This window comes from Solanum lycopersicum, chromosome 8 (assembly GCF_036512215.1).
Source record: "Solanum lycopersicum chromosome 8, SLM_r2.1".
NCBI classification, from domain to species: Eukaryota; Viridiplantae; Streptophyta; class Magnoliopsida; order Solanales; family Solanaceae; genus Solanum; species Solanum lycopersicum.
Window position 1 is genome coordinate 63,885,722 of NC_090807.1, and position 25,022 is coordinate 63,910,743.

Sequence of the window (25,022 nt, forward strand, 5' to 3'; positions counted from 1 at the left end):
ATATGTTTGAGATCATTAAAAGGACATTTCTCGCTTGTTTGAAGTCATATTAATTAGGCTCCTTTTTTTTCACCTGGTGTTTGGAGCCCCGACTATATTCGGATCGCGGACTGTAGGCCTATTTGGAGGTGGCGCTCCCAACAGAATTTTCTCAATACGCATAATCGAACCGAGACCTATGATTAAGGGTGAAGCAGTTTCAACAAAAAATTCTCCATATTAAACTCTTTTTTTTAATAAGCAAAGAAGGGGAAAGACAAATAGGGCTTTAAAAGATAAGAACTCCAAACACTAGCTGTGTAAGAAAAAATCACTCAGTAAATCGATGATTTATACACTCGGAGATAAGAGCAGTGTCATTAAAACTATACAACAACTGTTGAAAAGTAAAGTCTAGAGACAATGATAAACGTGAGGAATGACATCTCTATCCTCTAGCACCCTACTAAAAAAGTTTGCAAGCAAGCTAAATACCTACCTTTCTCAAAGCTTTTTTTTTCTTTCTTAAATTTCGTATCATATCAAGTAGAGATTTACGTAAATTAAAAACAAAAGTAATAACTAGGGTTCCCTTAGTTTCATGAATTAGATAAAATAATTCCATGCCTATCCAAGTACTATATGTGATAAGTGCAAGGATCACTCACAACATGATTTAGTTTGTTCTTTTTTACTTTTTAGGAAGTCATGAGATTGAGTGGGTCAAGGTGGATCCAGCCTCATATGGATTCACGTGAAATCAATAGCTTTTACTTACGTTTTTTTGGTTAAGAAATCAAGTTATTATATATAAATATTAAACTGTGAACTTTGTTATTATTATATATATCAACTTAAGATTATTATAGAAATTTATATCTTTAAATTCTGAATTAATCTCGAAAGCTGGGAGAGAAGTCACATGGATGTCATGGTTGAATATAATATGGAATAAGATCATAGAATTTGGATAGGAAATGATTATTACTTCATTGTCCATACAATTGTTTTTGTTTAATAGAAAAAAGCCAATATTCATGGTGCATTATATATCAAAAGTTGGATTAGCTAAGCAACATTACCACCATACAATGAAAATGGTCACCTTCTATTGCAAAGAATATTTATGTTTACAATAATAATCTATATATGATGAAGTGTCAAAGTGACCTATTTTTAATTGCAACTCTCAAGGTATTGTCTGCTTTAAAGCAATATTTAAATTTTTAGATAACGTTGACGCTTTCAAATCACAAATATTAAAGATGTTTTTTTTTATCATTTTCCATAAAATGAATAAAGGTTAGGTGTGTATCACAAACCAATATATAGCAATGAAAAACACAAACAAGTGACATGGAGCTAAAAGTGGATTTATGTCAAACACAAGACCTCACCTGTAAGCAAAGAAAACAAAAAGTGCATTTATATACCTAATAGGTTACAGTATTTAAGTTTTTGTCATGTTATGTAATATTGCTTTTACAAATAATCCATCATTCACAAATTATAAAGGGGGATTTTTTTTTTACAAAGATATTGATCTTTGATTAATTAAGATATGGTCTGCCATCTACCAAAAGGAACATACTATATCATGATCCAATTGTAACAAGAAGACAAATATATAAATTTTGTAAAAAGCTAGTACATTATATATATATATATATATATATATATATATATATAATATGTGTTGTTATTAATACGCATTTAAAGATGTGACTCAGAGGTTAATAGAATGAATCGAAATGATAAGATTTTAGATTTGAATGTAATTAACAAAGATAGAAATACTAGATGATTTTTTTATCTGTGTAAACCTTGATGGATAGAATTAATCTATCCATAATGTATGCTCGATAAAGGCAAAAATTAATCATGAATATATAAATTAACTCCAACACTACAATTATTTTTTTTAATTCAAACAGAACATGTTGCTTGGAAATAATAAAATTGGACAATTTTTTCATAAAATAACCTCTAGCTAAAAGGGTATTTTTTAAAAGGAAAAATCCTTTTGTCCAAATAATATTTTTGAACATTTTTACCCTTTTAACTTTAATACTTTTTAATTACAAAATGAAAAAAAATCATTTATTTTAAAATAAAAAAAAATAAAATAGGTTTTTTTAAATTTCTGACCAATTTTTTTTTTATCATTTAACGTTATCCTTTTTTAAAAAAATGTTTAAATAGTTAGAGAGCACTTTTTAGCAAGTTGACTAACTGTGAAAGAATTTTTGGAGCCAAATATATGATGTTAAATGTAACAAAATTAATCTATAAGAATTTTTGGAGTAAAAATATGATAAAAAATGTAATAAAGTTAATCTATTTCAAATAGTTCAGAGATATTTTAAATATTTTTTTTCATAATATATATAGATAGAGTTAATTTAATAATTATAACTTCATTTTGTTCACAAATTGTGTTTGTTTAATAATAAATAGAAAAGCCAATATTCATGGTGCAATTGGATCTAAAGTGAACTTTTCAAATCCAATAGCTAGTCGTTCATGAGATGCTATACTCACCATTATTCTTTTTAGGATTTTTGTATTTAATTATTGAGATTTATCTAATCATCATATTAAAAAACATATGATTTTAATATCACCTAAAATAATAAGGCATAACTGTCAAGATATATATAGATCCTTTCGATTCAACTACTTTGCCTAACTCAAGACTTTTGTACGTCACATTATTTTTCATCGACATTAACTCAAACCACTACTCTATAATTGAATCTTGAATTCTTATTTGTATCACTCCTTGTTTTTTTTTTCATTTCGATACAATACCTTGACGATTCTTTTTTCGTTACAAAAACTATTTATATTGACAATAATGACCTAAAAAGATTTATTTTTGTATAAAGAAAGTTATATTTACAAGTACAAGTAGGTCATGTGAAACCTAATTTATTTTAATTTCTTAAAATTATAGCAATATAGAATTAGTGGTATGATCACAAAGATGTGACATGGAATTAAAAGTGGATTTATGTCAAATACACAATACCTCACCTCTAAGCAAATATATTTAAGAAGACAAAAAGGAAACTTAACCTAATAGGATGCAATGGTCTGCCATTAACTAAAAGGAAACATATCAGTTGTAACAAGAAGACAAATAGGATAAAAATTTGGTAAAATTTATATGACCCACATATTACTAACAAAACTACAATTAACATATATAAGTATATTTCTTGATATAAAAATCACACCTAATTTTTCAAAAATATATATTTTGTGATCTTCATGGATTAGTTAATAAAGATCTTACTTTACAAAATTGTATTCAAACTATGTCATGTTGCTTGTATAGAGAGGGAAAAAAAGAGGGGATGATTTAGATAAATCTAGCTCCTTTTTAGTAACGTTAGATTCAGACCTAATGTTTTTATATATAGTACTCTATTATATTGATTAAAAAAAATATTTGACTATACTCTAACTTTGCTAATAATTTTCTAAAATTTATATTTATTTTTTAAACTTCAATTTAAAAGATTTATATGTTATAAAAAAATGATATGAATAATATTATGGAAAAACTACTTAATTATATCGATATCTTTACCGTATTTACTAATTCTCTTTATAGTTTTGAAAAAATTATATATTGTCTCACTAATTAATGTAATTTCATGACAAATTTTCAAGTTCGATATATGTCATTGTGCCACTAGATACACTAAAAGGGTGAGAAGCGATCAAGAAAAGGAGAGAGGAGAAGGTGATTGAGATAGTTTAGGTATTTGGGATACCATATATATATATATATATATATATATATATATATTCTATATACAAATCCATAGGGAGAAAGTCGAGAGCGAGAGGAGGAGAGATACAGGCGAGAAAGACAGATACATGTAAATCTACTTAAATACAATGTATTTAAAATAAAGTACACATAATTTTAACCTCATATATTTGAAATTAAAGCTTTTCTTAAAAAATATATGAGATAAACACGAGTCATATAATATAAAACAAGAAGTAAAATCTAAAGCCAAATTGGGAGTTAAAGTGAGAGTTAACATCACATCACATCTTTCAAAAGAGAGTTTCACTTTAACTGACTGCAGCAAACTTTCTTAACATTTTCCTAATTAAAAAAAAAAATCAACTTTTTACAATTATAACATCAAACTCACAGCTAAGAGCATTCCACTTATATAACAGTCAATTGAGGCAAAGAAAATAAAATTGGGCCCTTTTAAGCATTATCCTTGTTGTACTCGTACATGATAAAATCTTTTTATTTGGATTATGGAATCGTGATTAAATATTTAACGAGATTATTTTTTTGTGTAATATATATTTTGGAAGCACTATATGATTTTTTTATTTTTCATTAAAGATTTTGAGGTAAAAAATATTTTACCTTATAATAGGCCTTATTGTATGATAAAGTTGACTTCAATATAAAATCAAATATCGAGCGAAAAATCAAAATATCTTTTTTTTTTCCTATAGCCTTTGTGGGATGTTAGTATTAATTAAGGACAAAAATTAGTTGACTAAAGTTTATAATCATGATTACATAATCCATTATTTTGCTTGAAATAGTACAAAATTGACAAATCTTGAAATCAAATCTAGAAAATTGTCTTCTTCCTCAACTAGGAATCTAGAAAATTGACAATATAATTTCTAACTGTAAAAACAATATTTTTGTGGCATATTTTTCTTTTTATTTATCCTATAAAACCATCAATATTTTATGGTTAAAATAATTTTATTTTTTACCGTTTACAGTTTACTCTTAATATGATTATTATAGCTATAAAAATTATCAGAAAGTATTTTAGACTTTGAAAATTTTAAAAAATTAACTATTTTTTTAAACTTTATATAGAATAAAATGGTGCGTAAATTGAAAAGGAGGGAGTATTACTATCATCAAACTTACCCTCCATTCATAGGGTAATTGACCTTTTTAAAGCTAATTATCTCATTTAAGATTTTAAAAAAAAATATTTATATTAAATTAATACGTGTATTTCATCGTGGTGAAATAATACACGGAGTGAAATTCATAACATCATCTGAATCTATTATTACTCTTGAATTTTGATGTTCAAAGTGATTTAGTGAAGAATCGAAAATTGAAAAATTGAAAATTGTTAATGTTTTTTTTATATGTTTTTGGCATTTTTAAGAAAGAAGAAGCAAAAAAAAAAAAGTATATTTGATTCAAAATTTTCAACTGAAAAGTAATAAAAGTTGTTTGGAGTATAAAAAATGATTTTACAAAAACAAAAGTTAAAAAAAAGACGAATAAGTTTTTTCTTTGAAAACAATGACATAGATGAGTCTGATGAAATAAATGAGTTTTTTTTTCTGAAAGTTTAATAATATATTTAGATTTTTTCCTTTAAGTAAATCAAAATCGTGTATCTATGAAAACGACAAGTAATTATCTAGATTAATATAAAAATCATTTTAAATTATTTAAATCCTTTTGAAAATAGCAGATAATATTTTCAAATAACAAATATTCCAAACAATATTATAATGACTTCAAAGGAGTGTAAAAAAATAAGATTCCCCGTTATAGAAAGTGCAAACACAAATATAATTTTATTATGAAGAAAAAAAAAGTTATTATGAAAAGCACATTTTTTTCCATTGAATTGATTCCAAAGTTAGCATAATTCCCCAAAAATGTAGATTCAAATAGAAAAAAATATTCTCTTTAATTTTAAATTACAAATAATATATTTATTTATAAGTTTAAAAGATTTTTTGATATTTCTGATGATTTTATATATTTTTAATTTAATATTATAAGATTTAAAATAATTTCGCCTCTGTATTAAATTAAAATCCACTAAACAAATTAAAATGGAAAATCTATACATATTAATAAGAAGTTTTAGGACATTCGACAAAAAAGAGAATAAAACCCTAACTTCATATTTTGGCTTTTGAAACTTCTTGGAGCCGTTTAACAATTTTTGGGAATAAGCTTTTTTGAAGAATGTCATTGTAAGTGGATTTTACGTGATATTTTTTAGATTTTGAAATATAAAGAAGCTTTTTTGATATCATTTGTCGTGAATTATAATATTTTTATGTAGTTTTTAAAGAAAAAAGGGTTCAAAATAGTTTTTTTTTTAAATTTTATAAAGCTAATGCGATGATGTTATATGTTACGTGACCAATTTTATCTACAAAAATGAGCACTTAGAATACGTGTGTAAGTTTTTCCAGATGAAGTGAAAATATCAATCTTTACGAAACCCTCCGTAGAAAGTTGGAAGAGCAGTATATACAATCTCACTATTTCCAGAGTCCACTTTAAGAATATAGGGGGTCAATTTATAATAATTAGACGATTTTCTCAATTTTTAGTGATTTATATTTCGAACGATATTTTTGTGAAACCTTAAAGGCCTTCGTAGGGAGTTGAAGGAACACTATGTACAATCTTACCATTTTCAAAATTCATTTTAGATGAGAGATCAATTTATAGAAATTACTCGATTTATCTATGAAAAACAGCCAAACTCTAACTGAGACGGCGTTAAATGTAACAGAATCTAATCACGTGTTTTTCACGTGCTTCCATTCCAATCAAAAAGAAAACACGCCGTCTCTAGTTCTTCTTCCCCCAAAATCAAACCCTAACTCTCCAATTTCCGACGTACGGTTCGCCGGAAGAGCTGATGATATCGAAGGTCTGTCTTCCTTGTTTTCTCATTCACAGTTTTTTGCTTTATTTTCTGTATGAGATTTGTATACTTTAAGTAAAACCTAGTAGAAAAAGTTAGTGGAGTCTTGCGAGTAGGTAGATCCTCAGTTCAAGTAGCACAGTCAGACTTTGGATGTTTCTTCTCATGGAAATATTTAGATTGATTTCATATTTGTTTATAATTGTTGTTTGTTTTGTTAGTATCAGTCTAGGTCTTGATGTTGGTGACTTGATAAGCTTGGTTGAGAAAGTTGAGTAGATTGTTGAATTGAAAATTGAAACAGTCTGTGTGGAATATGTATGTAATATCTACACACAGGTATACTTATGCAACAGATACAGAGGCATAGTTTCATTTTGTCTTGATGCATTTGTTTCAATTGCAGGGATCTAGGTCATGTTAATGTTGGTACAGAGTGATAAAAGAAATAGATTCAAGATCTAAATTTGGTTTAGTAATCACTTCCCTGCACTTTCCAGAAGTTAGGTCAAGTGCCAACGTTATTCGGTGAAATTCTCCAACGCTGAATTTGGCTATACATGGAGGTCAGAGTAGGTGAGATTGGAGATGTAGTTGGAGTGGAGGACCAAGACGATCTTCCAATAAGTTCATTTAAAGTCTCTCAGGAAATGGAGAAGTTTCTATGTGACAGATTGCTGGACCAAGAACAGCCAATTTCAGAGCGTTTTAGAGCTCTTTTCTCTCTAAGGAACCTTCGGGGATCAGGTCCACGAAATGCTCTTATCAGTGCAACAAGGGACCCCTCAAATCTCTTGGCACATGAGGCTGCATTTGCGTTGGGTCAAATGCAAGATGCTGATGCAATTCCTGCTCTAGAAGAAGTTCTATTTGATTTCTCCTTGCATCCAATTGTTCGGCATGAGGCTGCAGAAGCTCTTGGCGCAATTGGCAAAGAAAGTAATATTTTACTTTTAGAAAGAAGTTTGGCTTCAGATCCAGCCCAGGAGGTCCGAGAGACATGTGAACTGGCTCTTAGTCGAATCAAAGAGCTGAAGAATGTAGGAACTGATGATGGCTCGTCAACAATGGCACCGTCACCCTTCCTTTCAGTCGACCCTGCTGCTCCTGCTTCTTATTCCTCTGTTGAGGACTTGAAGGACGTTCTTTTGAGTGAAGGAAAGGGCATGTATGAACGCTATGCTGCTCTTTTTGCTCTAAGAAACAACGGAGGAGAGGAAGCTATTTCTGCAATTATTGAATCTCTAGGTTCAAAGAGTGCTCTACTAAGGCATGAGGTTGCTTACGTATTGGGTCAATTGCAGAACAAAAGGGCTTCAGATGCCCTGTCTATGACTCTTAAAGATGTCAATGAGCATCCAATGGTTAGACATGAAGCAGCCGAAGCTCTTGGTTCTATAGCAGATGCCGAATGTCTTGCTCTTCTTGTGGATTTTGCCAAGGATCCCGAGCCTATTGTCTCACAAAGTTGTGAAGTTGCTCTTAGCATGCTTGAGTTTGAAAAATCAGGGAAATCCTTCGAGTTTCTCTTCATGCAGATGCCTCACGCCGAGCAGGTCTCATAGCAAGAGTGTAACCAGACACTCGAATGCTCGTCATGTCAGCTGGTTTCAGAAGACATTTTAGTTCCTGTGCAATTATCATTGATCCAGTTGTAACTGGTTTCATTACTTAGAACATTTGGTTGGATTACATTAATTAAAGATTATCATAAGGTCATTTGGACTACTAAACATACATTATATCACTTAACTTGAGCTACTTTGTGGACTCTTTATACGTGAACCATTAAACAAGTAATGTTGAATTAGATCTATTAAACTGCTGATTTTGTTGTTTACTTGTATTCTGTAGGGATTGAATGCTTTTGATATTTGGAGAGTTCAAACACTTAATATATATTTTGAGGTGTTAACTACTGTGACTTTGTACTACTTTTTGTATAGTTTTTAGGTCTGAATTTTATTTCAAAGATTCTATGTTCCAAATTCACATAAAAAATTAGATAGTTTAACTCAACCAGGACACAGATTGAAATTGAGGTAGCATCTGTTATAGAAATAGGAAAAATGATGCAAGTATCATTCTCAAAGTTGCCCTTTTCATACTAAATGTAACATGTAAGCATAATAAGGCAGTTAAGAATAACAGCTCTGGTAATGTTTTATTTTGTTTTCCACCAACCATTCACAAAATGGACATAGATTGGCCTTGTGGGGGTGGGGGTGGGGGGTTAAAGGAGAAAATGTGACATTGTTAAAATTGTGCTGTTTGGACCATACTCAGAACAGTTGAATGTCACTATAGTGGATTCCTATTTACATCTTTATATATCAAGTAGCGTGAACGCGTCTTGCCCAGAGCAGCATACCTGAAATAAAGAACAAAGATATCACTAAGATATTTTTTCACATAGTTGCAGCACAAGGATCCCCATCTCTAACTTACCATTGAGGTACAAATGGTGCCATCCAAATAGCATCACCAGTTTGAATAGGGTACCTATAATCCAAAAGAAAAATGAGAGAATCTTAGAACATGATTTTGGAAGGCCGAAATGCTTTGTCTACACATTTTTATCTTCTATGAGCCATAGTGCAAGGCACACAAGTATACGATTCCAGGACATATTATCTAATTCAGCTCAATTTATAGAGTTTGATTCATACCAGCTATCACTTAGTCGATAAATGCCTTGCCCCTCCAGCAGCAGCAAACCATGCTGGTTATAATGAACTTCCTGCAATCCAGCCAGTAATATACTAACTTGAAGTAATTGCAGGTGAAAAACACTTCCGTTCTCAAGTAAATTGTGAAGAACAAGCAGATGCCAGTTAATCATCTAAACTAATGACTAATGCCGCAGAATATTGTTTTAAAAAATTCGAGAGAGAATGGTAATGGAGAATGTTGTGATAGGCACTCTTAATGCCTTACTTTTAACACAGATCAAGTCCTTGGTACTGAACTAGGAGAATCAATGAAAGAAACATACCTTGACATTGAGAAATTCTCCTGGTTGAAAATCCATGATCTTCCGCAGCCAGAAGTATGTGTCAGAATACACAAGAACATCAAAGTTAGACTACTGTATACCTTCAGTTCTATATATATTAGTTTGCCTGCGGTTTTAAAAATTACTTTGTATACACTTTCGGTTAGCTTCAAGGAACTTCATTTACATTTAAGCAAAATATTCATTCGTTTGCAGAAGTTTCATATTAGCCAATTCTACCAACTCTAAACAAGCTCATATATCAGAGTAGAATACATTAGATAGATAATGGGAGTAAATAGCTACAGACAAGTGGTAGAACTCACGTGTATATTGAAATCATAAGCTAAAGACGTTGGAAGAAGCTTCCTTAGCTCAAAAATCTGGCACAGACAAGAAAATGGAAACATAAAGGATGTTATTATATTCTATGTCAAATGAAAACCAAAACTTTAAATCACTAAGGAAAAGGAAACCTCATTTCTCTCCGTAAGGGATTTGAATTTCAGAAATTTGAACAGTGAGGAAAAAGAAACAGAATTATATAGTTCAAATAAGGGAAACAATTTGTATTTTAGAGAAGTAGAGTTGAGGAAAACTGTACCTCGCCAGGAGTTTCAAGAAGGGGCTGCTTGTCTGTTGAACCGACAATTTGCTCAGGAACATGATTTTCCAAGCCAGAATACCTTAAAACAAAGACTTTGAGCTTTAAAATTTAAATAGACATGAAACTTGGTAATCAAAATTAGATGTTGTAAAAATAATGCATGTTGTCACGACGCCACAAGTCAATTTGAGTGTACAGAATGATACCAACATGAGGTACCATGAAATAAAAGACTGACCTCCTTTCAAATACAATAAGAGTAGCAGCTGCATCAGTTTCCACTGAGTGATCCAAATTGGGAGGCAGATAAGCATATGAATCGACCTGCATTTAGAGTTAGAAAGCTTACGAATTAAGAAGTATACAAGTTTCACTCAAGATGTCTCAGGGAGGAAGAGGCAGGTGAATCAGGATGTCAAGGTGAGATAGAATAATGAAGTTTTGAAGAATCCGAATACCAACCTAAAATCTTAAATAATGATTAGAGTAGACCAAGACCTATATTAAATTCTTTTTTCGAATGTCCTTATACGCCCGCACTGGAACACCATTCAACTCAACATCTTGCCACACGTGTAACCTCATTCTAGAGTTGATGCTTAAACTTTTGATTTAATAGGGTCTTATGAGTTTGACATTGGGATTGTTAAAGATTGACTTTGATACCATGTGAATGCTAGGAGTAAGAGCAAGAAGGAGATAACAGCTTATATGTCCTTTATTGAAGGAACTCATTATCTTAAGATAGACTCCTAATCGACAAATCACCATGTCTCAACTTCAATAGACGAAATTCTAAAATATAGATGACATCCTAATTGATACATTAACTCAGGTTCTCCACCTACTTTGGTACTTAAGAATCTATGCTCTGACCAAAATATGACACCAGTTATCCATAACAGCAGCTTCACAAACTTCCTTACAGTATAAAAGAAATTGCAGGCTAAAAGTATAGCTGGCGTACTTTCATTTTGTGGACACTCCCAGATATGTTGGTGAGAACTTCACTTCCCTGGACCACAAATATGAACCTGATTTTGCATGAGTTAGAAATACTATACTATGGAAGTACTAGAATTTTTTGTTTCCTTGTGATTCTAGAAACAGTAGAGTAATTAGAAAAATGTTGCACAAGATGCTGTAATAGGAAAAAACATGCATCAAATTGAGATGAACTCTGCATCAAGAAATTTTGGGAAAGAGAAACAATCATCAAAAATCTTCCCACCTTTCAACATCACTAGGAGGGAGCCCTGATTTAGAATTTTCTGCAAGGAGGGAAAATTGCAAATAATTATAACCAAACATTCATAGAGCAATTACAGAATGCACCATGCAAATTTTTCTGGCTATCATATTTTGGCATTGGAGCTCAGGATAGAGACTACTGTTTGTAGCATGATGTGCCTATAGATTCTTTGCTCTCTTGTTAGTTTTAATAGGATATAATAGACTTTAGAAGCCCTTGTTTTGGTCTTCATAGCACTTCCTCTGATTATTTATTTTCCTTTTCTTTTGAATTGTCACTTCTCTTAAATTAGGGGAATAACAGTGGTGATGCTAAGTTCATTGAAGGTTGAACCTGTACAGACACACACACACACACACACGCGCGCGCGCGCACACACACACACACACACACACACACACATATATATATAAATGAAGTCATAATGGGGACCCAAAAGTTGCTTTAGATCACAACTACAAAACCTAGGTGTGGCATTCTTGCATATTTTTTAATCCCTTTTAGGATTCCCCTAGTCGGCAATTGGACAATAGGGATGCACTCAAATTCCTAGTTCCCCTTTAAATTTTTTTCGCTCAGCCCCTCCATAAAACTCCTTAAGGTAAAAAATAGAGAAGCACCCACCATTCTCACAGACTCTTTTGGACTTAGGAAAGCAAATCACTGAATAACATATATACATGGCATGGAAGCTTAGATGACTGCAACATTGGAGCATTAAGAAGATACCTTGCATCTTTGCCAAGTACATGACAAAATGCGAGCCCATAGCTGGTGTGATTAGATAGGCGCCTAAAGTATTTGTCCTGCCACATCATTTTTTAGATGAGCAATCAACCAAAGATTTATCAGTATATCAACCAGATAATGGACATGGTTAGTCGAGCATACCAATCAGGTAGAGGACTAAATACTTGGCTTTCAGGAGTAATGAAAGCATGGTCCTTCTTATACACACTTCGAGTAAAACCCGGCAAGTCTGCAAGCAAACAACGAATAAATGAATAACAAAATCAACAGACCAAATTCAGTTTCATCTACACCATCATCGTCACAATAACATTTGCAAGAGCACTACTTGAAAATATATTGTGTGGTTGCTAAGAGAATAGAACAGCATGGTCCAAATCAAACAAGCAGAGTAATAGCATCCAACAACCTCTTCCTGGCACACCATTAGCAAATAAAATTTAGTTATATACATTGACATATTTCCCAAAAAGTTATCATTCAATATAGGAACCTTCACATGGCCTATTTTGATAACATGATATTTTATTTTATTTTTAATCAAGATATCTTTCTTCTCATGGAGAGTGTGGCATTGCTAACTTCCTTTCTTTGGATGACATTCTGACAAGACTTGAATATACAATGCCCTCAAGGTCTTTAACTGAGAAATCCCTAGGATTTGTGGCTAATGTGTTTGAAGCTCGATGCAAAATGAGCTTGCTCGTCTACCCTTCTCCATTCAAATGACATGTTTTTGTCTGCAGCAGGGTTTAAACCTACGAGATGCGCCTAACCCACACATCACAAGTTGCACTCTTGTCACTAGACCAAAACCCCGAGGAAGTAAGTAACTTGATACTGTTGAGTGTATAAGAATTGCACTCTTACCACTACATCAGTGCCCTGGGGGCAGTAACTAGCTTCATATTAATCATTGTATAAGCATTAAATACTTATTCAGTCTTTCAAGAAATGCTATGGTTACAAGACATGAACTTGATAAATAAGATCCACATTAGTCTAATATAAGCAACTTGTAATCAGCTTTCGAATGACTAGATATTGTTCAGTTTATAAGAAATAAGCACCTATCCAATATTTCAAGAAATACAACAACAACTACATACCTAGTGTAGTCCCACATGTGAGGTCAGGGAAGAGTAGTGCATACGCAAACCTTACCCCTACCTTAGGGGTAGAGAGGCTGTTACAGATAGACCCCATCACAAGTAAAAGCATTACAAAGCCGTTAGATAAAAAAGAAAATGGGAGTGAAGAAGCCAAGACAAAATGCTAAAGAAAGAATGACAAAGCATACTAATAAGTAACCGTCACTACAACAAAATAATACCACAATCAAAGTGCAAGAAACATTAAATAGTAATAGAAATGGAATAACAAGAAACTCCCTGAGTAAAACTACGACTACTAGTACGAAAGAACAATATTTAAAAAAATGCTAATGGTTAAAAGACATGAACTTGATGACACTCAACAATCAAAAGAAATGAACTTCATGTCTTTAGTCATTTTTCTCTTGTTTCAATACTATATGATAGAGCCAAACCAAGGCAACTGACCTTGAAGATGAGAAGGGGAAAGTGTGGGGTTAGTAACTTTCCAGTAAAGCGGCTGAGAATTGGAATCAGCATCAATTCTTAATGGTGCAGAGCAAAACCCATCTTGGGTCAAGACAATTTTCACAAAACCTGAAAGAACATTAACATATAGAGAAACATCAGCATACTGAACTTTAATCACCTAAAATGCCAAAATAAGAGTGAAAAATGGTATTACTCAGAGTTGTAAAGAGAGAGAATAACGAAAGATATGAAAATGGTGAAAAAGATTGCATCTTTGATACTATTACTGCCCAAAGTAGACTCGACAACAAATCCAGATTTTGAAGGGTTCTTATTGATTGTTTTGGATTTTGTCTTCTTCTTGTTTCAGCTCTGATTATGTTTATGGGGTTTCTCAAAACTTGAGTGGTGGCTCGTGTCAAGATGAATAAGCTGCCAACTGCTATTTAATCCCAAAAAAGTTTCAATTTTTTTTATTGGAATATACTGAATCTTTACAAGCTACATGTGATGATTTCAGTTTTTTGTTTCTTTGAGGTTCATAAAATTCACAAAAGGTCCCTCTATCTTATTCCTTTTTAATGAAATGATTTATTCTCTTATTTCCTTTTTTTTTTATTAATTTTGATACAATGAATACAATTACTAAGAAATTCTAAGAACATAAGCTGTAGTTGAAATAACTGGATATGGAATTGTGTGATCAAGTAAAAGAAATAATCTATAACCTTTTTTTTGATTTAAAAACGCACACTATATATATATATATATATTGTTAACTTTCAATAAATATCTATAATCTTCTATAATCTTTATGGAATGAAATTATACGTCGTCTTATTTAAGAAGTTTGATATTAGTAGACAATTTCATTTCTACTTCTACTTCTTTATATTCTACTGTTTTAATTAATTATAACTTTCCGATAAATGCTCCATGACTCGTGATAAAATTTGAGATAAGTCTTATTATCTAAATATCTACTTTCCTTAATCATATCTGAAACTTTTTAAAAAGATAATTTGTATCTATACGCTAATATTATATTGACTTATCTAATTTCTCCGAGGTAGAAAATATTTAAAGAAGAGGCATATTTGAGATAAAAATAAAAGTAGGGGTTCTTTTGAGAAAAAAAGTAAAAAAATGACGTTATATATGGTAATTTACAAACCTTGAGGTATATTTGGACATTTTCCTAAAGTTATAACATACATGTGCAAATACAGAAAAGTAGGAGGACATATTTTAAAAATTCAAAACGTCTTCCTAAACCCCTGCTGCTGGCGCTCTTCTGAGTTTAGGGTTTATAGTCACGAAAAAAGTTAGCCGTTAAAATTCCGTTCGCCGGAATTGGACTCGCCGATTAAACACAATGGACCCAATAGTTGATTCACTGCTAAGAAGTTTCGGGCAAGTACCTCCGGCAGCAATTCCGGCGATGCTGGACTGTATATTGGCTTCAACAAACTCTGCTCCGTCATCAATTTTCTCTAGTCTACTGGAAAATTTCCCCAGTTTCAGCAAGGTATGCTGGTTCTTTTGCGACACTATTATTTTAGCTTGTAATTGGCTAAAAAGGAATTTTTTTTAATAGTCTTCTTGTTTTATGTGATAAAGCTTTCATTTTTAGACTGTCTATAGAGAATTCTGATATAAACTGAGCTTAAACAAAGATGGTAGAATGAAAGTAGGGTTTTTTACACAAATAGCCACCTGGATTCACTGTTTGCTTTTCCTCATCAGTATACATAATTATAGGTTGTGTAAATATGGTTCAGTGTTGCCTATGTATTATTGTAGTAATATATGAAGTTACCTGTTTCAAAAAAATTATACCTTCATTATGCAAGGTTATGCATATACTATACATGGATTATACGTATATTATATATTACACTAGCTATTTTGCTGCACAATATTTTAGAAAAACTAACAGAGGCAGTTGCAGGATTTTAAATTTGTGGGTGCAGAACCCAATTCTCCTTTGTAAAAAATACATAGAGAGGTTGAATTGGACTTGCGTCCGCTTTGTGCATCCCCCATTTGGATTGTTTCTTTTAAGAAATAGTTTTTTGTTTAGTAAATTGTTCTCGTATCATAATGTAAAAATGTTAAAAAGAGGAAAAAAGGAATGTGAATCTTATCTCTGCGATAAGGAAAGATTCACATATCTTCTATATGCTTCGTTAGAGATATATCAATCTAAAAGCTTCACTAGAATCAGATTAGCATATCCTTTTTTCTTGGAAATAAATCCTTTATCATTGTTTAAAATATGCTTTATTGTTCTGTTACATTTATCAAAAAAAAAAAGAAGCTTTATTGTTATCTTTGACCATTGAGACTTGAAGTTTTGATATCATTTTCTCATTCTTTTTCTGTGTACTTTATTTACATTGATGTGGGATTTGGAGTGAGAAATATTTTGATTGTTAAGTATTCTTTAGTGTTTGCTGCTTTTGGTGTAGGGTATAATAGATGGGAGCAAAGATTTGGGTTTTGAACAGCGCAATTGTATTGTTTCGTTTGTTAGTGCAACCTGTCATCTTCTGAAGAAGTCAGGTCAGTCACATTCCTCAATTTTGTTTTGCATCAGACTTATTCATCACTGTACTTTAATGATCACTTTCGTTTAAGTAAGAAATAGTTATAATTCAGCAATTTTTTCCCCCACTTTTAATAATTCTAATCTGAACCCCATATTTCTCAGTAATCTGTCCCTATTCAAAAATTGAATTATAACTATTTCTTACTTGATGCTTTCAATATAAATTTCTTTCAATATAAGATTGAAGAAATAAAAAAAATAAACCGGAAGGCATTTATTTAAAAAAAAACAGCGAAAGAGATCATGTTGGACAATTATAATTGAATAGCTACTTTGACATTTCATTTCATTTCATTTTTCCCTTTCCTGATTAAAATGTATTTTGCTTTCTTTTGCATACGTTTTGGTTCCTTTCATAAATAATATGGGATTCGTCGTGTCACATTGTTCCATGTCAGACAGACTTTGGTTTGACACTATTTAACTCAATCCATTTGAATATAGGAAATAGTTAATGGGTTAGGCACACGCTCAAGAAGCTTACAATTGTCAAACTTCAAGTGCTAGATAGTAGTGGACTAGTGGGATAAGCATTATTGACCCTTAGTCAGCTTGGTAAATTCACCTTAGCTGAGTGGTCATCAGTTAACCACTTTAAATACTGCTGCACTTGAATCAATTACATATAAAACATAACGCATATCAAAATAAAATTATTCAAAATGTCTACTTGGGCTTGCCATACAGAAATTTAGGATTTGCTTTTGGCTGTTCATATATGTCACATCATTATGGAGCTTGCCTATCTAAGGATCATATTCGTTCCTCCTGATATTTTAATATTGTGGTCTGTGAGGCTTGGAAATATTAGTTTGTCAGCCAGATATCTTTTGTTGTATTCTAGTTATAGGCTTCAAATATTTTCATTTGGCCCAAAACATTTTACTGCCTTTATACTTTTTCTACAGGAGCTGAGACTAGATATATGGAGTTGTTGATTTGGAAAATATTTCTTCCCCTGATGAAGCTGGTTCATTCCAATGATCGTGAATTATTTAACAAGGTAAATATGTTTATTCAATTGAATGAGGATGCAGTTTCAAAAATCTGAGGACTTTATATTATGTGTGACGTGATTTATTTTTGTGAAAATTTTGGTCTGATGTTCTCCCATAAAACGTGACGATGGATCTAGGTTGCAGGTATGACCTTCAGTGTTGTCGCTGATACAAATAGTTGGGGGGTTGTTGAAGAAACCATTATCCCGTTTTTGTTAAGATTGGTCGGACTATCTATGGGTGAGATTCAAAGCGAAGAGTTGGATGCTTATAAGTTGTGCCTGAATTCTAAAAATTTAGAAGACCAGCATTTGGAGCCACAGTGCACACTGCATAACAATCTTGTGCAATGCAATCCTGATTATTTCCCGCTGCCTGTTTCTTGTCATATTTTAACATTGATACTAGATGCTTCTCAGCAAAGTTTATATACAGTGAGATCAGTATCTCGATCGGATTTCGTAGATGAATGCTGCACAGATAAATTTTCTGCAAAGTTGGTCTGGGATCTTTGCAATATTACCATTAAAATGCTTCCACAAAGCGTGGAGCATCGATCTTCTGCAATTACTTTTTTCCTTCCCTCCATATTCAGAGCACTTGATTTTCATTCTGCTTTTGAAGTCACAATTAATGGACAGAACTATATACTTTCTCGGTAAGATTCTTGCTTTTCCGTTGACATGAAATGATGATTACTGGTTGACGTATAAGTGTCTGAATTCTGGACTTATGCCACTAGGTTAATTGTTGTTTTAGGAAAAGTATTTTAGAGGAGCTATGGAAGAGTTGCAAGACATTGTTTTCTTTGGGGCCCCTGGAGAGAAGAGATGCGTATGCTATACTTTCTCTGTACCTGTCTTTCTTTACTTATACTGATGAATGCCAATATAGTTATATGAGTAGCACGACAGAAATATTTAATTTGAGAGCTGAGAAACAATTCTGGGATGAAATGAAAAAAGGCTTGGTATGTTGTGTATCTACTATAATGTGTTTCCATTGTTTGATAGTAGCACTTGCTACAAATATCTTTTTTTCTGTGGTCTAATATCTGTTATCTTCTTAGGTTGATAAGGAGAGCTCGGTGAGGAAGCAATCTTTATATATTTTGAAGCGAACCATAAATTTAGACGAGAAAAACCAGTATCAAAGTAGTGTTAAAACCATAGACGAGAGAAGTTTAGCCCATCGTGGTATGACTAAAAGGGAAAGGTGGGCTGAGGAGGAAGCTATGTCCCTGGGGGTTGGGAAAATTTGCAAGACAAGTGATTTCCTCTCCAGTTGCTACCAGAAATGGGAGGCATTTTTTCTTCTTTATGAAATGCTCGAAGAGTATGGCACTCACTTGGTCGAAGCAGCATGGAATCACCAGGTTTTGATCATATGTGTCAAATACTTTCACACTCTTTGCTACCTGCGAAACATCCTTTGGTTATCAAAAAACAACTAATGTAAAGAAATTTCCCTGAACGCTCATGTTAGGGTTCTTCATTAATTTATTGATAAGAAATAAAGGAATTAATTGTATGTGTCTTGCTTGACTAGAATGTTGGTCATCAAAAAGCAGTTAGCAATGTATTTTGTATACGATACTGTGATGAAGGAATTTCCTTGAACTCTCATGTTAGATTGCTTTATTAATTTATTGACTAGAAATAAAGGAATTAATTTTAGGTGTTTCTCTTGCCTAGAGTTTTGAGATTTTAAAAACTCAAACCGATAAAGTAAAAAGTTTGTGATTTAGGAAATCTGAATATAGGTCAGTAGTTGGTCTTACGTGCATTACTATTCCAGATCATTTTTCCTTTTGACTTTATGCATTTCCTTATATGTTTCCTTTTTTGTGTAATTTGCTTTGCTGCTGAGGTTTATCAATTCCAGTCATATGGGATGTACCATCACTATCACATACTAACAGACACTGTACTGTATGATTATTTTTCCCTGCAGATGACCTTGTTGCTTCATTCTTCTTCGTCTCCAGAAAATTCAGTAAACACTACCAATGGAAATGTGTACCGCACTTGGATGGATAGTTCGCAAGAAATTTTTGAGTGGTTAGCTGTATTGTGGGAACGTGGTTTTTGTCATGATAATCCTCAAGGTAGGGGGGAAAAAATAATAGACTGATATATTTGGTAGAGACTAGATCATGTAAGGATTTGCCTTTAATGTTCTGCTACATTTTTTGTTCCTTCCTTTTTCATTGTAGTTCGGTGCTTGGTCATGCAGTCGTTTCTGAGTACAGAGTGGACAAAGTACAACCACTGTGCGAAGTTGGTTCCACAAAATTTCTTAACTGGTTCACTTGTAGAAGGATTGAATGATCCTGTGCACAACAAAGATTTTGGTATGTTTATCTCTATATCACTTATAGCACATGTAGGTCTATGTGGTCCATATTTTCGTTTGTTGCTAAAGTGGCGTTTTACAAGTGTGGGGGTATGAAGCAAATAATAGAAAATTCAGGATTCAAAGTTTATGGGTTCTGAATTTGATGTTTATGAGTTCTGAAATTTATTATATGTTCATATTAAGTGAATTTTAACACATATACAAGGTTTGGACCAAAGCTAATGGGTTCTTCTGAAATCCTTACTTTCCATGCAAGCTCTGCCCTGATGCATGGTAAAGTCATCATGGCTTTTAGCATACCTCTGGGTCAGGTAACAAGTAACCAAGCTGAGGCAGAGGCACTACTTTTTGATTTGAATGGTGCACGGACAATGGGTTCAACACTATACTTGAGGTAGATTCATTGCTCCTTCTGAACTCGATAAATGATATTTGGGCTACTCCTTGGAGGATCGAAGATGTTGTCAAAGAGATCAAGGATTTAATTGTCATACATAGAATCTCTACTCAGCATTGCTTTAGGGAGGCTAATAAAGTTGCACCAACTAACCTCCCCAAGCCATAATGTTACCAATGTACGCACATATTCCCAATTCAATGCTATTCGACGGATAGTTGAAGTCTTCTAGACATGGACAGATGGAAATTTCCTTCATTTAGAGCCCGAGAACTGTAACCTGAGTTTTTTGATCTATAATCCCCATGACCTTCTCCCTTTAGAGCTGCTGAATGTTTTTTCTTTTTTTAATAACTGAGAAATCTGTCTGTGACCCTTCGCTCTTTGGACCAATCACAGCCTTCTAGACTTGGTGCATAGTGCCCCCCCCCCCCCCTCTCTTTCAAAAAAGCTCCACCTGATGCAAATGGAAGACAAATGACCTCTGCTACCTTGGATTTGGGTTGCCTAATTTTGGAATTTGTTGACATATTTGGGCTAAAGCTTAGTATTATGAAACTGGCATATCAAAAGCTTTTGAATGAATAACTATTGGCGAGCCTCTGGTTTTGATGTATGAAGGAAAATATTTGAGTCAGGCTACTCCTTTCTCTCCTGGAAAATTAATACTCAAACTGTCCATTTTTTATGTACCAAAATGAAACAAAGGCACTTATCATTAGTTTATACTTCATGGGGTGGGGCTGATCTTGGAATAATAAGGGGTCCTGGAAGGTGGATGGAGGACTCAAAATACTACACTTCCTTACAAGTGCAGATCATGGAGAAAATATCATGAAAGGGGAAGAGTTTAATGAGAATGCATCATTCAAGGTGGATGATGGGAATAGGGCAAGTTTTCGAGGACTTAAGTGTGGAGAACAGATTGAGTATCACATTCCCAAACATAATAGAATGTCATGCCAGAAAGGAGATGCCATTCCAGCAGCTTAGCTCAAAAGATATAATGTGGAGGCAAAAGTCTAGATGCTTGTGGTTTAAAGCAGGGACAGAAATACTAAATTCTTCCAGAAGCTTGCTAACTCAAACATGTGATAGAAAAACGTCGATAAACTAGAAGGAGATTATTGTAGATAAATAGCAAGAAGTTATTACTTTATATCAAAACCTTTACAGAGAGGATGAAAATTTGGAGACCTACAACAAGCTTCAAGGGGAGGAGGGTGTTAGCTATTAATGGATAGGAGGGTGAGGAAACTACCTTCAGTGAAGAAGAAGTGCTAGCTGTAATCACATCTTGTACCCCTGATGAAGCACCTGACCCAGCTGGTTTCACAATGACCTTCTATCAAAAAATAATTAGGACAATGTCAAACCTGAGGCTCTTGGTGCACTCAATCACTTTTATCACAACTGTCATATGGTGAAGTCCTTCAATGCACATTCATTGCCCTCATCCCAAAGAGAAAAGCAGATGCCAAGAGTCCAAAACCAAACCTATTGCTAACCATCAGTTCATGCCCTAGATGGAAACTATTCAATGAGTTGAAGCCTAACTTCTGATGAAGAAGATCAACATATTCATTGATGTAATCGTACCTGACATAGTGATGGACTTCGTAAGCTCCTTGAGAAAAAAGAAAGGCGAGAAGTCCTATGTTTCTTTTCTTTTGGTGCGTGGATAATTAATATATTTCATTATCTTAAATGAAGTTTTAACAACATTCTATAGCCTTTCACACACACAATGCTGGAATACATGTATCATGAATGTGCTGATTCTTCTATTTGTGCATATGTTTCATAGGTATAAGAGGAGTTTATTCTACCTGGACAATTGAAGCTGCTGGCCAATTTTTTTCCCGGTACAGTAGTTATCTGGATGAAAGGTATGCTATCACATATTGATACGTTTTTACTTAGAATTATACGTATTAGTATCCTATAAGTTTAATTGAGATGGATCTAGTGGCGATAGAATGCTATTAATGAGTTGGAAGAGAGTCAGTCTTATTAAAGGGATTGCTTGTATGACAGCCAACTTTTAAACTAAACCTTCTAGGGAAATAGTAATGGAAGTTTTCAGTTGAGGAGAATACTTTCTGCAAGTAACTAAAGTGAAGTATAGGAAAGTCTCCATGGATGGTGTCTTGACGAGGTGATTAAAACATATGGGATTACTTATGAAAGAGACTATAAAGGGGATAAAAGAGTTCAGTCAGTTCGCAATATCTGTAGGCTACTTAGTTCACATAGGGTTCAATTCCATTTCATTTTTCTAAATAAAAAAATATCTGTAGGTATTTATAGTCTCTTGTATTACCATTACATCTTCTTTAGTCTGTTTTTGTCTTGAGCCAAGGCCCGAGGGTTTATTGTAAACAACCTCTCGACCTCATCTCTAAGGTAGAGATAAGGTTTGCGTACACTCCACCCTTCCCAGACCCCACTTTGTGGGAATACACTGGGATGGTGTTGTATGTGGGTCTACAGTATATACAAAATGACCAGCCTTGGATATGGAAGTTCATGTTTTCTTAATTTCAATGGCCGAACCGCGCCTCTTCTAAATCTACATCACCGAGCTACATAGACTTCCACTTGATTTTTATTGGGAAAACCATCATTGGACTGGTTTTGTTAAGGCAATTTAATATTGAAGTTCCATTTGATGGCAGGAATGGGGTTGCTTTTTTGAAACGTTTGGCTTCCGTTGCTAAGAGTCAGTCTTTTGGACGAGCTGGATTAATGTGTCTTACAAACTGCATTTCTTCAGCGGCTTGTGGTATTGGACAATGTAGCGATATATCACCAGTCATTTTGCAAGATAAGGAGTCTTACCCAAGTGATAAAGTAGACTTGCTTGACACTCTCCGATATATTATTGAAAGCTGTAAACAACATTTCAATCCCTCTTATCGGCACCAAGGTACATATAGATTTCTTGTAGTACTGAACATTTCAACATCAGTATTTGAATTCACAAATTATGGAAATCCATCTTGTTTCTTTCAGTTTGTGAGAACATTCTAGCTGCTGCTGTTTCTGTGGTGATTCCTACCGATGTTCCTCTTGAAACACTTTTACTTTTCATTTCAAGCTTGCCGCGAGAAATTACTGATAATGGAGGTTTGCCAGTGACACTCACATCCTTTTAGCATGCTGTTATCTCTTTATGAATATTTTGGTTCATCTTTCTTTATTAAGCTAATATCACTCAGGTATTTACCCTGAGTGACCTTTTATTGATGAATAAATTTAATGGTGAATTAATGAAATGAGCCAAGCCTTACCTTACCTTACCTTTTTCAAGCTTACCTGTGGTTCATCTATTTGCAGCTATTGATAAAAAATCCTTTTTTTCCAAATGCATATATTGATAAGAAGGGTTCTTGTCCTTTGCCAATTATAGGTTCTTTGAGATTAAAGGTACAAGAATGGCTTGGGATGAGCGTAAAGAAACCTTCTACATCTGACTGTCTACAAACAAATCTCAAGCTTTTGGAATCTCTCATTGGTTACCAAAGAAAGTTGATTAGTTCCTGTCATGCAATTGATATTTTTGTTAACTATGATGACGAAGATTTGGATTCTTGGGAAGCTGAGGCAAAAAGATGGACAAGGGTGCTTTTTCTTGTTATCAAGGAAGAGGAAGACTTGAATCCAATATTCAAGGTTTGCTTTTTCTTTGCTTCCTAGAAACACTGACCCGGCAACTCCATAATAATTTACAGTTCTTTGCACTATTTTGGCGGATTATGAAACACACAACAACAATTAAGCCTCAATTGCAAATTAGTTGGCTTTTATCTGAATCCTCTACGCCATTCTGATTCATTTGGACTAGTTTAATCGCAGTACTCAATTATATGTCTTTTAAATAGACATTGACTTTTCTCTAATACTGAAGGTTCACTTTATCTTCACTGCTGATATAAATCTCTGCACTAACTAAAGGAATCTTGTGAAACACCTGACTTGTACAAGTGTACCAATACGACTGAACTTCAATTCCAATTTGTTAGTATCTCTATATAGATCATTTGCTTCATTTATGTTTTGTTCTTTGTTAGTTCACATGGATTCAAGAGATTGTAAATGTTTTGACACAAACTGCCTTTTATGCGATTTTACCTCGTACTCGGTACTCTTCTAACACCTCCTATCATCAGTGTGTAATCGTTGCGTTTGCTGGTTCATCTATGATATGGCAAGCAGTTTGAGGCGACCTTCTCTCATTTATCATTTATGTCTTAACTTGTACCGTCGTCGAATTTGATTTATGATCCTATATTCTTTTGTGAAATGCAACAGTAACTGTAAATGGCTTATATCATATTTCAACTCAATGCTTGCTTTTTTGTGTGTTCATGTGTGTTCCCGTCTTTATCTTCTTTTTTTTGGGAGAGTATTTGGATGGGAAGTAAGCAAAAAGTTCAGGGAGGGAAAACTGGGAGCTGGATTTGTGGTTGAGGATATCCTATTTCTACTTCTTCTGTTTTCATTCATTCTAGACTGCTTTTTCACCTTATCTAGATGTATCCTAAGCAGGTCTGTTCTCTTTCATCATATAACATTGCAGCAGTTGGTGTAAAGTGTCTGGTTGTGTTAGAACTCAACCAGAAAAAGTGTTAGTTGTGTTAGAGTATTCTTAGAGATGACCAAGTAAATGAAAGTTGGTCTTGTGATGGCGTTCTCTAAATTTGCTGGCTTATCCATAAGTTCCTGTAAGATGTGTTGAGCTTATTGGCCTGAGAACTGTGTAATAGTTTATGTTCCAAGTTGTTATAGGGTTGTAAACTTGAGTAACGG

The 25,022-nt window shown here is 33.2% G+C and overlaps 3 protein-coding genes across 9 annotated transcripts in view; 2 read left to right on the forward strand and 1 right to left on the reverse strand.

Annotated features, from left to right (window-relative positions):
* Positions 1 to 6,424: 6,424 nt before the first annotated feature.
* Positions 6,425 to 8,498, forward strand: LOC101249195 (deoxyhypusine hydroxylase-B). 5 transcript variants are annotated; one of them, XM_010327223.4, is made up of 3 exons: positions 6,521 to 6,683; positions 6,905 to 6,995; positions 7,084 to 8,498. In XM_010327223.4, the coding sequence occupies exon 3, from the start codon at positions 7,238 to 7,240 to the stop codon at positions 8,240 to 8,242; it is 1,005 nt and encodes a 334-aa protein (XP_010325525.1). In that variant the 5' UTR covers positions 6,521 to 6,683; positions 6,905 to 6,995; positions 7,084 to 7,237; the 3' UTR covers positions 8,243 to 8,498. The 5 variants fall into 5 exon arrangements, with proteins under 5 accessions (XP_004245828.1, XP_010325525.1, XP_010325524.1 ...); XM_010327222.4 differs by having other exon boundaries at positions 6,559 to 6,683; positions 6,899 to 7,016; XM_010327221.4 differs by having other exon boundaries at positions 6,559 to 6,683; positions 6,899 to 6,995.
* Positions 8,499 to 8,758: 260 nt separating this feature from the next.
* LOC101248901 ((S)-ureidoglycine aminohydrolase) lies at positions 8,759 to 14,573 on the reverse strand. Its single transcript, XM_004245779.5, has 13 exons — positions 14,061 to 14,573; positions 13,844 to 13,972; positions 12,423 to 12,510; positions 12,261 to 12,337; positions 11,511 to 11,550; positions 11,247 to 11,313; positions 10,518 to 10,603; positions 10,277 to 10,358; positions 9,999 to 10,055; positions 9,673 to 9,711; positions 9,347 to 9,417; positions 9,126 to 9,179; positions 8,759 to 9,048 (listed from the first exon to the last, which is right to left on the reverse strand). Exons 1-13 carry the CDS (start codon positions 14,116 to 14,118, stop codon positions 8,979 to 8,981), a joined length of 918 nt encoding a protein of 305 aa, XP_004245827.1. The 5' UTR covers positions 14,119 to 14,573; the 3' UTR covers positions 8,759 to 8,978.
* Positions 14,574 to 15,094: 521 nt separating this feature from the next.
* LOC101255721 (uncharacterized) overlaps positions 15,095 to 25,022 on the forward strand; it is a 29,689-nt gene continuing 19,761 nt past the window's right edge. The window contains exons 1-12 of one of the 3 annotated variants that reach the window (XM_010327218.4): positions 15,095 to 15,374; positions 16,318 to 16,411; positions 17,366 to 17,460; positions 17,593 to 18,113; positions 18,215 to 18,425; positions 18,525 to 18,830; positions 19,409 to 19,562; positions 19,671 to 19,808; positions 22,018 to 22,099; positions 22,889 to 23,139; positions 23,226 to 23,339; positions 23,623 to 23,885. In XM_010327218.4, the coding sequence (XP_010325520.1) occupies positions 15,222 to 15,374; positions 16,318 to 16,411; positions 17,366 to 17,460; positions 17,593 to 18,113; positions 18,215 to 18,425; positions 18,525 to 18,830; positions 19,409 to 19,562; positions 19,671 to 19,808; positions 22,018 to 22,099; positions 22,889 to 23,139; positions 23,226 to 23,339; positions 23,623 to 23,885 (2,382 nt within the window). In that variant the 5' untranslated portion in view covers positions 15,095 to 15,221. Of the gene's footprint in view, positions 15,375 to 16,317; positions 16,412 to 17,365; positions 17,461 to 17,592; positions 18,114 to 18,197; positions 18,426 to 18,524; positions 18,831 to 19,408; positions 19,563 to 19,670; positions 19,809 to 22,017; positions 22,100 to 22,888; positions 23,140 to 23,225; positions 23,340 to 23,622; positions 23,886 to 25,022 lie in introns of those variants that run through there. The other 2 variants (XM_010327219.4, XM_069288592.1) reach the window with 2 other exon arrangements.

Coding starts and splice junctions, on each gene's coding strand:
- LOC101249195 (XM_004245780.5), top strand. CDS start 7,238: ATGGAGGTCAGAGTAGGTGAGATTGGAGATGTAGTTGGAGTGGAGGAC.
- LOC101248901 (XM_004245779.5), bottom strand. CDS start 14,118: ATGCAATCTTTTTCACCATTTTCATATCTTTCGTTATTCTCTCTCTTT. Junction 13,973..14,060: donor CTCTCTCTTTACAACTCTGA/GTAATACCATTT, acceptor ATGTTCTTTCAG/GTTTTGTGAAAATTGTCTTG. Junction 10,359..10,517: donor CTTATTGTATTTGAAAGGAG/GTCAGTCTTTTA, acceptor CTTTGTTTTAAG/GTATTCTGGCTTGGAAAATC.